Genomic DNA, 16,339 nt, shown 5'->3' with positions numbered 1-16,339 from the left:
TAAATCATCTGGAAAATGAAAGTTCAGGAAATTTTCAGAGATGCAGATGAATCACCCCTCACCCAGACAGGCTGCTGCGCCCACCATGGCGTACAGGCCCGGCGTGATACAGTCTGCCCCTGGAGAGCACCAGCCTCTGAAAATGTTCTGTTCATGGTGGCGTATGGCCAGCTGCTCCATGCATACACCAAGAAGTCGGCCTGCTATGGCCCCCACTGCCATACTGGGTATGAATAAACCAGATGGCACCTGGAGAAAGAACAAGGAACAAGACAGAATTTAAAGATAGAGATGTCACAGCTCACTTGATATTCTCTGCTAACTTCTCAAAATGTTTTTTAAGTTTTACTGTGTCTGGGCTTAATCAATACCCCATTGTTGCTCTTCATATGATGCCAAACTCTGGTACTGAGTATCAATAATAAATAGATACCCAAGGCAACGAACAAATAAACAATCTCAGAGGATGAACCAAAAAAATAAATAATAATAATAATAATAATAATAATAATGTAATTGTTAGGTCCACATTTGTTTGGAATACATGTAAAGGAATATATCAGTATTGGTATTGTTAATAAAATTGAAAACCATTAACTATGATTGTTTTCACTAATTGAAATAAAGCTGAAATAAAATAAAAATATAAAATAAATAAAATATTAGTAAAACAAACACACACGCACACATACATACACATACATATATATTATAAGAAATCTTGACTTGCCAACTAAATAAAATAAAATAAATAAGTTGAAGAACTAAAATAACTAAAAATGAAATAAAAATAAACCTAAATGGAAATATTTACAAATGGCAAGTCACATTAACAAAATTAGTAAAACTAAAATTAAAAATTTCTGAATTCCAGAAATGTTGGGACGTTTTTTTACATTTGAATAAAATGAAAACAAAGACTTTCAAATCACATGAGCCAATATTTTATAGATGTTCTCTATGTTCTATTTTTACAATAGAACATAGAGAACATAAATGTTTAAACGGAGAAACTTTACACTTTTATCCACTAAATGAGCTCATTTCAAATTTGATGCCTGCTACAGGTCTCAAAAAAGTTGGCACAGGGGCAACAAAGGGCTGAAAGAGCAAGAAATTTTTAAAAGATTCAGCTGGGAGAACATCTAGCAACTAATTAAGTTAATTGACATCAGGTCTAGGTATGAAAGGTATGTCTTAGAGAGGCAGAGTCTTTCAGAAGTAAAGATGGGCAGAGATGGGCAAATTTCATCATCTACAGTGCATAACATCAAAAGATTCAGAGAAACTGGAGAAATCTTTGTGCTTAAGGGACAAGGCCGAAGACCTTTGTTGGATGCCCGTGGGCTTCGGGCCCTCAGATGACACTGCATCACTCATCTGCATGATTCTGTCATTGACATTACTAAATGGGCCCAGGAATACTTCCAAAAACCACTGTTGGTAAACACAATCCGCTGTGCCATCTGCAGGATGCCAACTAAACCAACTAAATCATGCAAAAAGGAAGCCATATGTGAACACGGTCAAGAAGCGCCATCATATCCTGTGGGCCAAGGCTCATTTAAAATGGACTGTTTCAAAGTGGAAAAGTGTTCTATGGTCAGATAAGTCCAAATTTGACATTCTTGTTGGAAATCACAGATGCAGTGTCCTCCGGGCTAAAGAGGTGGGAGGCGTTCTAGCATGTCATCAGACGTCAGTTCAAAAGCCAGCATCTCTGATGGTATGGAGGTGCATAAGTGCATACAGTATGGCCGGCTTGCATGTTTTGGAAGGCATTATGAATGCTGAAAGGTATATAAAGGTTTTAGAGCAACATATGCTCCCATTCAGATGACGCGTATTTCAGCAGGACAATGCAAAACCATATACTGCAGCTATTACAAAACCATGGCTTCGTAGTAGAAGAGTCCCAGTGCTGAATTTGGCTGCCTGCAGTCCAGATCTTTCACCTATAGAGAACATTTGGCGCATCATCAAAGAATAATGTGTCAAAGACGACCACAAACTCTTCAGCAGCTGGAAACCTATTTCAGGCAAGAATGGGACCAAATTCCAACACCAAAACTCCAGAAACTCATAACCTCGATGCCCAGACATCTTCAAACTGTTTTGAAAAGAAGAGGAGATGCTACACCAATTATATTGAGACCTGTAGCAGACATCAAATTTGAAATGAGCTCATTTAGTGGATAAGTGTAAAATTTCTGCGTTTAAACATTTATGTTATGTTATCTATGTTCTATTGTGAATAAAATATTGGCTCATGTGATTTGAAAGTCTTTTAGTTTTAGTTTTATTCAAATTTAAAAAATATGTCCCAACATTTCCGTAATTCAGGTTGCATATAACACTAAAACCACTCAGAAACTCTTGTCACGTGATAAAGCCAAGAAACTGAAAACTTTCCAAAATTAAATTGTACCATGATAAATTTGTGGTATTAAAATTTGTGGTTGCTATCCTTCCTTTCCTAAACTATTATATTATATTAACTCATTTAGTGGTTTTATACTCTAAACTGTCCTAATATTTGAATCAGTTTTACCTTCAAAAAATACATCTGGGTATTTTACCTTCATGCCAAATGTAACCACAGTGAAGACCATCTTTAAGACCAGTGCAAGAGCTAGCTGCCACATAGCTGTATAGAGACCTGTCCCCGCCAACCGAGCCCCCAGACCATTCGCGGCAGTGGCATTAAAACTTCCACTGTTGCTGGTGTAGCTGCAGAGTTTCGATGAGTCTAGCAGACCACAGTCATTAAACAGCTCTGAGATCAGTTCGCTGCTGCTCATCCGGGTGTACTCAATTGGGAACGCTAGCAACGCTGTTAACAGGGTGACCACCACAACCTCGAGGACAGGGTAGTGCCCAAGGCAGGTGTTCTTTCGGAGACGGCACCAGGCAATGTTAGCACGAATAAAGAAAGCCCCCCAGAGGCCACCGAAGATGCCCAGAAGTACAAAAGGTATGAGTTCCAAAAGATGCCAGGGAGTGTGGAACTCCACATAGAAAAGGACTAATCGGCTGTTGCCGAAGGGATTAATGGAGCGAAGGGTGAATGCAGCGACCAGAGCAGCGAAGAACGAACGCCACAATGTCTTCAGAGGGAAGTAGTAGCTGACCTGAAAAAGAAATGCATGAAAAATATGGTCATTGTCAGATGTAAAACAACATTCAGCAGATGTTTTCACAATTTAAGATTCAGCATTAGATAACTGTGAAAAAAGTTTGGGGTCAGTGAAAAGTCAGAAACAAATGAATACATTTATTCAGCAAGGACACATTTCATAAAATTACACATTATTTCAGTTTATTACACATTAAATCAAAAGTGACACTGAAGAAATAATGCTATCCTAGTGGAGTGAAATAGTGCTATCCTATTGCTATCCTAAGCAGCATAACTGCTTTCAACATCATTAAGAAATGTTTCAGTAACACTTTACTTAAAGCCTTTATGTATAAGGCATTATAACATTAGTTATCATACAATATAATTATGCCTTGAAATGCACCTCATCATGCATTGTACAATTTCATGAATAATTCTAACCACAGTTAACACATTATCAATTCATTATTACATGTATTTTAAATTCGTAACAAAAAAAACAACAAGATATAATTTATTACAATGCATATTAAAGGGGTCATATGATGCAATTTCAAGTTTTCCTTTCTCTTTGGAGTGTTACAAGCTGATTGTGCATAGATAAGATCCCTGAAGTTGCAAAGACTAGTCTCAAAACCAAATAAATATTCTTTATCGAAGTTAAGACTCTGCCATGCCTCCCTAAAACGGCTCTCACATGTCTATGTCACGATGTGGAAATATTTGCGTAATGCCGCCCAAATGTTCACGCAAAGAAAGGCGGCGTGGTTTCAGTAACCCCTGGAGTGTTGATGCAGCCATGATAGGGAGACGCTGTGCGTTTCTAGGTGAAAGCAAAAGCACTTTATTTGGCCCTCCGAAAGTAGATGCATTTAGGAATCATTAAGATTACTTGCAACAGAACAGCAACGCACCGTTTCGTGAACCTAGGAGAGAAGGTAATTGTGACTTTTCTATGACAACCTGGCGTTTCTGAATCAGCGACTGGAAGTATGTTTTGTTATCAGTTTATGTATTTGCTATTGACTGTTTTGCGCATTGTGTGTGTGTGTGTGTGTGTGTGAGAGAGAGAGAGAGAGAGAGAGAGAGACAGGGTCACATAAAATTGGAGTCAGCTTTCTTATTCGCGGCTTGTGTGCAAACACATACGAGCTTCATCACTGTGTCACTATCACGCGTCTCTGTTCCCCTTTCGGGGCTAGAACTGATGGTAAAACTATCAATAAAACTACCATTTATTTTGAAATATGAAGCTCGCGATTTTGGAAAAGGGGTGTTACATTTCCGACGAGTGCTTGTGGTGTTCGGCCAATCACAATGCACTGTGCCAGTTGGCCAATCAGAGCAGACTGCGCTTGTCGGAAGGAGGGACTTTGTAGAAAACGACGTGTTTGAGAGAGGCGGGGCATAGAGGACCTACAATAATGTACAGTATTTGAAAAATAATGTGTTTTTTGAACATTAAAGCATGTCAACATATTCTCATACACCAAATAATTATCTTTAAAAAAGCATCATATGACCCCTTTAATATAATGAATATAGTGCATTATTATAAATATAATGCATTATAGCCTTTAACCCCTTAACTGTCACACCCCCTTTTTGAAAACAGACTTGAAACTGCACTATTTAAAGTTAAATTGCTATAATTCATGAATGCTTTTGAATATAGACCTAAGGTTGGTCTCTTTTTAAAGAAGACAACCAGCAGATTATTGCAGAAGTGAAATGAAAAATGAAAGTAAAAAAAAGTTATAAAAGTTTAAATTTACTGTACATAAAATGTACGGTACTATCATTATTTTATATTATATAAAATAAATATTTTACAAAACATGTTTTAATCCAAATTTAGCATAAAATTAAAGCCATATGTCTAAATAAGTTGTGTTCCAAATTTGAGTTGATAAAAAAAAAAATTGAGGTTACTATGCAATTTTGTTTAGGCGTTATACCACAAACAGCCACCAGGAGCCATTCAAACCCCATTGAATTTTTTTAATGCACTTTTTTAATCACAAATGTATCAATTTCTCTCTCAGTATTACTCCTATCACAAAATACCACCAAATATGGAATCTTGAGACTCAGACCTCTCCGATGATATGTATTTTGTCAAGATTATAAAAAGTTTTGACTCTATAAGACCGTAATACATTTGAAATGTGACTCCTCCCACTAAGGGGGAGGAGCCCGCTAAAAGATTTTGAAGTACCATTTCTATGGTAACGCAATATCTGATTTCAAAACGGTTTTCACAGGATGAATTTTGAGATTTTAAGCTTTCAAATTATATTTAATACATGATGATTACTAAAATATGTGATAGGAAAAAAAAGGAAACAAATATAATTTTTGTGTCAAAGGTCAGAGCTCTATGACTCTCTCTCCTCTGCACCAGTAGCTGGTGTGTGGTGAGCGCACTGGTGCCATTGTCCTGTGGCTGCTGTCGCATCATGCAAGTGGATGCTGCACACTGGTGGTCATTGAGGAGAGACCCCCCCCCCACCACACACACATGATTGTAAAGCGCTTTGGGTGTACAGCAATACACAATAAAGCACTATATAAATGCATCATTCATTCATGTTAAAACACTCTCTAAAGGTTCATGTGACACTGGAGCCTATATTTTAAACCAGTGATACTCAAATCTGGCTCACGAGACCCACTTTCCTGCAGAGTTTAGCTCCAACCCTGATCAAACTCACCTACCTGTGATTTTCTAATGATCCTGAAGACATTGATTAGCATGCTCAAGTGTGTTTGATTAGGGTTAGAGCTAAACTCTGCAGGAAAGTGGATCTCGTGAGCCAGATTTGAGTATCCCTGTTTTAAACTATTTTAAAATAGAAAACAATTACTTTTAATTGTAATAATATTTAACAATATTTCTGACCAAAATAAATGCAGTCTTGGTAAGCATAAAAAAAAAAAAAATAATAATAATAATAATAATAATAATAATAATAACCTACCCCAAACATTTGAATGTGTGAATTTTTGAGTCAATGGTGTGACTAATTTTTGTCTTTCAAAAATACATTAAAAATGCAATACATCCAGAGTCAAAGGACAATAATTATGATAAGAATAATATGATAATATGATCCCCTTTTTTGAGGGGAATAAAGTTACTTCAGAGAATTATAACCATGTTGCATTCATAATTATAATGCTTTTATTTGTTTATCAATTTATTTAAACAGAAGTAAAGCAGTTTTGTTTTTATAATATAATTTTTAGTTTTGTTTATAATAAAATTATATCATCACGACATGCAAGTCTCTCAGCTGGTCATGTTTATAAAATAAACCACTCAAAAAGCAATCTGGGTTTATACTGGTTTATTTGGCTGATTGCATAATAACCCCTCCAAAAGAAAAACTAATCAGAAACAAAAATCAGAAATATATATCTCTTTGTTTATGGAAGGACTGCTGAAATATAAAATGCTTACCTCTTCCAGACTGAAAAGCACTCCTCCAATAGGAGCACCAAATGCTACAGACACTCCCACTGCAGATGCTGCAGACAACACCTGATACACACACATTTACTCATTAACACTCCATTGCATTCTTATTTCCTGACTAAAATGCACAATAAAGAGCATATTCACCCTACTGAATTCATGAACAACAAATTATACAATCAGCCTAGACCGTCTAGAAAAAGTCTTGCCTGTTCGCTATTTCTATTACCAAATTGGCACTGGCAACTTCCAGCACATCAGTTAATAGAGACCAAGCCAAGAGGTTTATATCAATGCATTACATTACAAGTTTCGATCCAAGGCACAAAATACTTTACTTTTCCGTCAGTCTATCCCACACTCCCCCTCCCTTATCTCTCCATCACTCCATTCCTCCTCTCCTTAACTCCCACCCCAGTTCCTCTCACCTCTCGTTTCTTGGCCTCATTTCGACGGTATTTGGTGAAGAAATGACATAAGATGTTTGCGCAGCAGCAGGCTACGTGAACCAGCGGACCCTCCTTCCCCAGACTGAGACCGGACGAGACGGCCAGCACCAGTGTGATGGTCTTGATAATCAAAGTCCACTTCCCTAGGTAACCCCGAATTATAAAGCCACTCAGGATGGTCTTAATCTGCAAGAATTCAGGATTGGTTATTCAGGATTCAAAATGATTCAAAAACTGGCCATTTTCCAGACCACAAGTTGAAGAATGGTTTTTATTCACTTAAGCAGTTTTCTTTGGCATACGAACATGTCTTAATGGATTGTTTTAAAAACAGCCATTAACAATGTCCTTAAATCTCCTCTGACAACTCCTCCACATGAATTATACAATAATCTAACATGGGGTTTTGTCAGACAGACAGTGTGACTTATGTCAGAAAGCCCTTCGTTGTTCTTTCTGCCAAGGTTAGAGAGCAGAAGCAATTGTGGCTGAACATCTGAAAACATTTTGAACATTTGAAAACAGTACAGAAAATCATAGAACTAACGAAAACTATAATAAACAGATATAATCTGTATCCAACTGCTTGTCTCACTTTACTCAGACAGTTTTAAATAGAAAACAAAAAAAATAAGATTTGAAGGCATAAAACAGCTATTAAAGTCTGACTCACTACTGTGTGCTTAACAGTGGGGTGTTTTTTAAATAATTTAAAGTGAAGCTGAAGAGACAATGTGATTGTACGACTGGAGAAAAGCTCTACAATGAGTGTTTTGTTGGGACAAGAGCTTGAATGAGTGGAGAGATATATTACATATATAGTGTGTGTGAGCGTTTGATGACCATCTCACCTCTGGTATTCCTGAACCGCAGGCATAAGGGGCAAAGGCTCTCACCAGAATCACTGCGAGGAAGGCGAAGAGAAGAGCCCAGCACACATACATGAAATAATTCACCACGTACAAGCCGGGCCCCTGCAGGACACACACAGGATACAAGTGAAACAAAAGCATCTTATACACCGTCACCCCCTACAGGACATATTCATAGTTAGGCCACAATTATTTTTACATGCTACATACTATTTACTCACATTCTAAAGTCTGTCAAACTTGATTTATAATTTTGAGTCTAAAAATAATAAAGAAATGAATACTGGAAGATTTGAGGAGTCATATATCTTTAAAAGTCTTTAAAATAATGCCTCAAAACTCAAGAGATAGCATCCTAAAAAAATACCTCAATTCAGATGAGAATAAATGTTTAAATTCAAAGAACATACGCTACAATTTTTTTTTTACAAAAGTAAAAGTAGAATTAAATCTAAGATTAAAATGCATGTTTTACTGTAATTTCTTCAATAACAATATTGTAGCTTTGTCTTCATACCACAAGGGGGTGATATACACTACCATTCAGAAGTTTGGGGTGAGAAATTAGGGGATGTTAGAGATTATTTTTATTTCAAATAAATTCTGGAGAAAAAGAAGTATCACTGTTTCCACGAGATTGCCTTCAACATTAAAAAGATTAAATATTTCTTGAGTACCAAATCAGCAGATCTTGTGACACTAAAGACTGAAGTTTTTAATCAGTGATACATTACATTTTAAAACATATTAAAATCAATAAGTCATTTTAATTTGTAACAACATTTCAGTATTCAATTGTTAATATATTTCTTCAAATAAATTCATCATTGTTGATCAACAAAAGTTACTGACCCCAAACTTCTGAATGGTAGTACATATCAACATGTGAAGGACTCTAACCAAAGTGAAGAAAGGCACCTGGAACTCATTTCATTAGCCTTCTCAAAACACTTTGTCAAATCTTTTCTCTAAACATGCCTGTAAAGCTTGGATTCTGCTAAATTGGAAACACTTATTAAAACAATCAGACAGAAAATGAAAAGGAAGCATACATCTGTCCTTCATCTGGCAACATGTCAGTAACAATGGGATATTTTATGAAATGTTTGCGCTCTCTAATGTCACTGGAAAAATGAATGCAAAATTTGATCCAAAGCAGTATAACACAACATGATGAAATGATTACAGATGTAATATGCTCCTCCTGATATTGTACTCTCGCACTGGTAACATGGATCTCGGTCACACAATGTGCCTGTCTGGGACAAATACAGAACCCACCTCACTGACTCCAACCATCAGTTCTGCCCAGCTTTTCCACTGAGGACACTTGTCTCTTTCCTGGAAAGTGGTCTCGTTGGAAGCCCAGCAGCAGTGCTCGTGATTAAACCAGAACCCGTTCAGACACACGCCCTCTTTAAGGTCTGTCATCCAATGTGCAGCGATGTCTATACCTCCAGCCAAGGCTCCTGGGAGACATGAGACACAAAAGACCTTCAATTCACATCACATGAACATATTTTTCACACAATAATTAATTATCACTCATTTTAACATTTTCTAAATAGAATTTGAGTGGTGTTTGCATGCAGACTTGCCACCATAATGCTGGGATATTTTAGGAGTTTGCCAAATCATTGCTACGTGGTTTCTACAGTGCAGTTTTAGCACATTATTGGCCCATGTCAAACAAGCTCATCCTCAAGTTTCTACAATATTCTAGATATGATCCTATAACCTTCTTCCTCAATTTTTATGTTGTCCATCAGGCTAAAATCTTAGGTCTGACAGTGAAGAAAAGTAATAGTACATCTCCTGTCAACATCTGAGGCATCACTGTTCTCCCTAGATCACAAATGGTATTTAATAAGTTGTGTACTTATGAGCAAGAGTAATACTGCTGCTCGCTAATTTTCTTAATATGGAAGCCCATTCCTGATACACACACACACACACACACACACTTTGGTAAATCATAATTATTAGAGTAATAAAAAGTCATAATTATGACACACAAGAGTCAAAATTCTGAGATACTACGTCATAATTATGGGACAAATTGTATAAAAAATGTATTATTGACAGTCAAAATGTTGGTCATAACTGAATTCTCTTATTATTATGACTTAGCATTTCATACATACAACATTTTTGTTATAATTATGATTTACCAAAGCAGCAGGGGCCATTAAGCAGGTGATATATATAGTAGGAAAAAACTTGTCTGTCAGCAATCAAGACATGAGAAAGTAAACAAGATGTAGGGAAGTAAACAGGAAGTGGGCTGACCTGACATGAGTCCAATGAGAAGCATGAGAAGCCATCCAGAAAACGCATCACTGATGCTGAAGAGCAAGGCTACTGTGGACTGCTTACTCTTATTGGTGATCTGAAAGAAAGACGAGGTGTTAAAGCAGGGACTGAAGGGTGAGGTTTCATAAGCAGTTTCATTCCCGCTCACCTCTCTATGCCGATCTCGGTCTTTAGACTTCTCCCTAACCCAGTCGATGGTGTTGAAGTCCTCGTAGGTGCCAATACCAGGAATGGTGTCATCCAGTAGATCCATAAGCTTGGAACTGTTGTTTGGCCTCCATTCTGCATTACAGTGGCCTACAGGGACAAAACACAACAAATTCTCATGGGAAACCAGCAGACACTCAGTGCAGCAGTGCATGCCTATGCCATTTTTATATTGTGCAAATAGAATGCAAATAAAATGGCAATTAATCATGGACAACTCCCATTATAGTCTGAGAGGAATTACAGATAACAATCAGTTCACTAATGCATTGTCAGTCAGAGCTGCTAGCGTGTGTCATATCACGGGCAGGTCCAAAATAATGCACTTTGACAGAGCCAGACAGACTTAGCAAAAAGAAAAGGGCTTAAGTTGACCTCAAACGCCGACCACAAATAACACTGGATGAAGTCAAAATACAAGCTAGTTAGAACAGGATACACAGTGAATGTTACATGTGTTTACACAAAACATTAAGTACTTTTATTTTACTTCTAGCATGTTTACTCAGAAACAATGACTAACCTTCAAAACACAAAATCCTAGGATTTAAGAAATTGAACATTTAGCTACATTTAGAGTCAATACTATGCGATCGGACTAGACAGGAATTGATACCTAGACAAGTTACTCTGGCCATGGTCATAACAGAATGAGATTTATTGCCAAGTATGTTTACAGAGGGCCGGGCGATATGACCAAAAAAAAATTAAATAAAAAAAAAATAATAATATATATATATAATATCTCTCATTCAATATGATATTTGGATAAACAAAAACATAAATCTGTATTTATTAAAAAAATTAAATTAAATAAAAAACCTTCCTGCCCAGAGCCGTTCAACAAACAAAATATATATATTAAAGGCCATGAAAACAAAAACAGTGTATATTATGTAACCATGTAGGTTACGTTATACATTATGTGCAAAAAAGGGTTAAACTCACATTACATTACAGCATTGTAACACTACAATTTATTAATAAACATAACACTTTTTGAAACGGAAGTTAAATTCACTAAACTAAAAATTACAACAAATAAAACCAGAAGCACAGACTAATTGTATTAATTATAGGTGCTATCCCTATTACAGTCACTTTATAGTTAGTGCTATCATAAAAATACACTTAAAATTTTAAACATGGCACATTTATTGTCCAACAACAAATATTTTAGCAAAATGTATATTTTAATCAAAATGACTCTATTGTGCTCTGTTTACTGACGTCTGTTAAGTTTAGTGGAGAATCGCGTGCAGAAGGCTCATGAACTCCTGACGTCAAAAAGAAAATCTTTCCATGACCTCCTAACATTTACAGATCTGTGAAATGTAAGTTATGCACAGAGGAAAACTTTAAGCTACACATTAACTATATCATACAAGCCATTTTAAATAAATGTTTATTTTTCAGATGCACTCGTACGAAACTAAGGTATATCGATATGAATGGCCTTATCATACCATTATACGATTATAAAAAAAATATATAAATATACCACCCAGCCTTAATACACACAAAGAATTTGTACTAATGATTAAGTGAATTGAAACACACGTCAAATGTTTCAGATCAAACAGGTGTAGCTGGCCTAACACAAAAAGACACCAGGCCTTCAGACTGGTTCTAAAATGTGATACAAATTCAAAGATTCAGGTTCAACTTGAAACAAGGCCTGTGACAGCACAGCTCGAGGCAAAAATTAGCAAAAAAGCCCAGCAAACATTTCACTCTCAACAGAATCTTCTTCAGTGCTTAATTACAGGCACAAGCGTCATCCTAAATTGTAATTAGGCACTGAAACATTAGGCACTCGTGTTGTAATCAAAACGTTTCCCATTCCACAGCAAAGCTTTGTTTTTCTTTTGCTTTTTTTAATCTTACACTTGCATTTTTGGCTGACTTTTTTCATATTTGAATGTCTAAATCATATTCAAATAGGCTGATGAGGGTTAACAGGAATTTTTAGCACTCAAAATAGATCTATGGGAAAATAAGGTTCAGGGAACAGTGTGGACTTTGACCCATAAACCGTTAGTTGAGTCTGATGTACTTTAACTTAACAATAAGGAGGAAAAGATGTTTAACACATGGGGGTTTAAGAGGAACCGGCAGCTCTGTAAAACAAGTCTTTTATTATTATTCTGCTCTTTATAGTCTCATTCATTTGGTCTCAAATGTTGGGTCTTTAACTTATGATCCAGTTAAGGAAATATAAAACCAAATTAATAGGAGTAAAGACGGAGTAAGAGAAGGAAAGAGAATAGACATTAACATGAAAACAGCAGCACAACCTAAAATGAACTTTCATTGTACTTCCTATCAGTTCTTAAAATCTTCAGATCATTCTTAAGAAATGACTTTATGCAAACAATGCTGGAATCTTTAAAGTATACCTGTGCTGACATTATTCCAATGAATACTGAGCAAACTTGTTCTGACAAGTATCATACTTCAAAAAGTGGTCAAATGAACATGAAGGCTGTAACTACATTTCCTGCCTGGGAAAGTGACTCGTGACTATCTCGTACATTTATCAGTCTAATCATATAATGCTTGCTGTAAACCTCAGACTGAATTGAGGTCACAGTTCTGTTTCCATGAGCTAGACTCTCCAAAATACTGGTCATTGATCTCTCCCCTCCTCCCTCACTTTATTTTCTCTTTATCTCTCAGTACATCACTGAAAACAAAGCTGAAACACACACGGTGCATAATGTTGCACTAGGCACACACACAATTTATTAGTATTTTGCTATTGTTTGCTCAAACCTTGGAAGAACAAAGGGTTTTCATGCTGAACTTCATTCGAATTATTCAGAACACCCACTCAAAACACATACACACAAAGAAAATTACACCATAAACAACCATGGCAATACTATGGTGCTCGTTTAAGCTCGTTTAAGTTATGAATCTACGGCCTGGTTTCACAGACAGGGTTTAGACTAAACCAGGATTAGGCCATAGTTCAATTAGGCGATTTAAGTAATTTTATAAATGTGCCTTAGAAAAAAAACATTACTGGAGTACATCTTGAGACAAAACAAGGGCACTGATATATTTTAAGATCAGTCCGAGCAAGTTTCTTACAGTTTAAACAGCTCAGGCTTAAATTTTAATCTAGGACTAGACTTAAACCTTGTCTGTGAAACCGGGGGTACAAGTCATAAAATTTTGAGAGGAAAAAAAAAAACAATTGTGAGATGCAAACATAAAAAGTTTATACCGACTTATCTCACAATTCATACTTTCTTGCAATTCAAAGTTTTTGGATTCTGAATTAATTCCTAGAATTGAAAGAAAATGTATGAATTGTGAGATAAAAAGTCAAATTATCTTATTTTTTATCCTTTTTTACCTTTATTATTGGGAAATTTATATGCATTTTATGCTAGTCTTCTACACTGCTATAAAGATCTCACTGAGTTACATTATAAGCTATCATAATTTCTTCTTTTTGGCCATATAAATATCAGCAACTGCACCAAATTGCATATTTTTTGCTCAGTTTGGGCCTCTGAAATTTTTTTAGTTTTTTTATACTCCTTTAGCACTATATTCTCACTATATCATACTATATGAACTATAAAAAACTAGACTCTCTGACTATTATTTCATAAATCAGGCTTCACAAGGTTAAGGTAAAACAGAAAAGAAGGAAGAGTGAAATGAGGAAGAAGGTGCAGATCATGAAGCAGACATGAAAGAGGAACTTCCTGGTATAACAACAGTCTGTCAGTGACTTCACACACAGCATCATCTGTATCTGTGCAGAGAACAGAGTGATCTGATCCCACCAAACTGACACCTAGATGTTTTACAAAACAAATGTGTGCTACTCCATTCAAACTGTAGTCTATGCTTAATATCTTTATCAAATATTGCTTGTAAAACAAAATCTAAACACCAAAACAAACCAGTTAATCTTGCAAAAACAAAGTTCTTTGCTAAAAGCTAAAAAAAAAAAAAAAAGTATGTCTTAAAAAAGTAGTGTGTCTTAAATAAGAAGTTAATATCATGTTTTGTAGCGCGTGCGTGTTACCTGCGCTGTCCAGAGGCGGGACATCGTCACTGAAGTCCACTGTAACATCTGAAATATCCACCAGCTCATCATCACTGCTTCCACTCTCATAATTATCGTTGCAAAACCCTCCGTTGTCCATCGTCACCTTTGTCAAAGCGGAGAGAACATAAGGTCATAGTGGACTGAGGGGGGAGTTAACAAAAAAACATGTTGTTCTTCGTCCACTTCTCGTCTTCAGCAGTCTGTTGCGAAATTATGACATCCTTCGAGAAGAGCAGATATGACAAATGACTAATAAACATGATACAATTCCAGTAAATGGTGCGTTTATCGAGATTTTTTAATGATTACACTGGTCAAGCTGAATGTTATTAAGAAGCTAAGAAGAAGTGATTTATACGCGTCTAGAGTTAAAGAATCGGAATACGCTGCTCGCGCTGTGTGTTTCTGATTCACCAAAAAGAATCGGTTCATTCATCATTATCATCATTCGTTCAAGAATCGTTTGTATGTTTTGATTCCCTAAAAACCAGCAGATGAATCATTTGTTCGAGAATCGCTCTACAATGCAGAGCCAATAGCGGTGTAAGTATTAGTAGCCTATAGGTCGAGTAAGTAGTGCAGGAAATTCATAAGAACCGGTTTCCAACCTACAGCAAAATGAGGCATCGGTCACCCACCTTTCAACCAGGTTTCTCTGAAGTGATGATAGTAAAACTCACTCAAACTCCACCACTTCCTTTATCTTGCTCCGCTAACATTTTACAAACCAACTAATAGCCTATAATATTACACAATTTCCAAAAAACACAACATCATCGTATGAAGGCTTCGAAGTAAAGCAAAACGATACTGATTTTATTGACCACTTTTAAAGTCATCAGATATAGAATGTCAATTATTGCAGAGCTTGAGCAATAAAGCGACCTAGTTATTGATGTCCTCTGTTTGATCACTCGAAGTAGCTGATAACATGGATGTTTTACAACATCTAAACAACACAGCTGTCATTTATCTAGCTATCTGTCACGCGACTCTTCAATCCGTTCTTGTGAATGATTCGATCGGTCCAAATGACTCAGTTGGCTAGATCTGAGCAAAAAAAGTTTGATACATACCACTGTGGGTCTTCAGGTAGTGGTCGCTAGTTAGTACTGGACTTTACAGAGGCGCCAAGTCTTGTGATCTGGATTTTAAAGTCCTTCGGTGAAGCAATGCAGACGCAATCTTTCACAGCTGTCTGCCAGTTCCTGACTGGTGCGTCACAGTTCACCCGGCGAAAGCATCTCACAGCCTCTCCTCCCGCACGATCGCCTTCAGTCCGAGCGCACAGCCCTTTAGCATGTGAAAGAGGAAGGTGTCCGTGTACCGATGCATCGCTGGGGTGGGGAGGTTAATTCAATAATTCAATCAAAACGTTAACGGCTGAACTTGCCGTGTTTGGAGGTCAATAGCGCCATCCAACGTCTTGGGGAGTTACTTCAATTATTTACCATTTTCTCCAGCAGCACTCATGTGTAGTAGTGTGACAACAAAGTCCTTCAGATAAACAATTTTATGATTTTTTTCTAATTATTGTATATTAATAAAACATTTAGTTGTTGATCTCATATTAACTGAAAGACTAAAAATCCTCTCAGAATTAATGTAGAGAAGATCAAATGTGATTAACTGGTTACAGTACATGTAAAACTTTCAGTCGTTGACCCAATAAATGATAGAGGACAACATTAGTATTAAAAAATGTATAATTTCATTACTGTATAAATTAGATAAAATGTGATTCAAATTTATACTAATTACAGTACATATCTCCATTACATTTAGCATATTTTAAATATATGTGACCCTGGACCATAAAACCAGTCA

At 36.4% G+C, this 16,339-nt stretch overlaps 1 protein-coding gene across 2 annotated transcripts in view; it reads right to left on the bottom strand.

Annotated features, from left to right (window-relative positions):
* Positions 1-15,908, bottom strand: part of LOC306843332 (H(+)/Cl(-) exchange transporter 5-like) — a 25,029-nt gene extending 9,121 nt beyond the window's left edge. The window contains exons 1-10 of one of the 2 annotated variants that reach the window (XM_079374746.1): positions 15,589-15,908; positions 14,489-14,615; positions 10,382-10,530; positions 10,210-10,309; positions 9,202-9,389; positions 7,900-8,022; positions 7,028-7,234; positions 6,585-6,665; positions 2,580-3,131; positions 63-249 (exon numbers count right to left, since the gene is read on the bottom strand). In XM_079374746.1, coding sequence (XP_079230872.1) covers positions 63-249; positions 2,580-3,131; positions 6,585-6,665; positions 7,028-7,234; positions 7,900-8,022; positions 9,202-9,389; positions 10,210-10,309; positions 10,382-10,530; positions 14,489-14,609 — 1,708 coding nt within the window. In that variant the 5' untranslated portion in view covers positions 14,610-14,615; positions 15,589-15,908. Of the gene's footprint in view, positions 1-62; positions 250-2,579; positions 3,132-6,584; positions 6,666-7,027; positions 7,235-7,899; positions 8,023-9,201; positions 9,390-10,209; positions 10,310-10,381; positions 10,531-14,488; positions 14,616-15,150; positions 15,199-15,588 lie in introns of those variants that run through there. The other variant, XM_079374747.1, reaches the window with a different exon arrangement.
* Positions 15,909-16,339: the final 431 nt, after the last annotated feature.

Source organism: Barbus barbus, assembly GCF_936440315.1.
Source record: "Barbus barbus genome assembly, chromosome: 2".
NCBI classification, from domain to species: domain Eukaryota; kingdom Metazoa; phylum Chordata; class Actinopteri; order Cypriniformes; family Cyprinidae; genus Barbus; species Barbus barbus.
The sequence above is the reverse complement of the archived record's forward strand: the minus strand, read 5'-3'. Positions and strand labels throughout refer to the sequence as shown.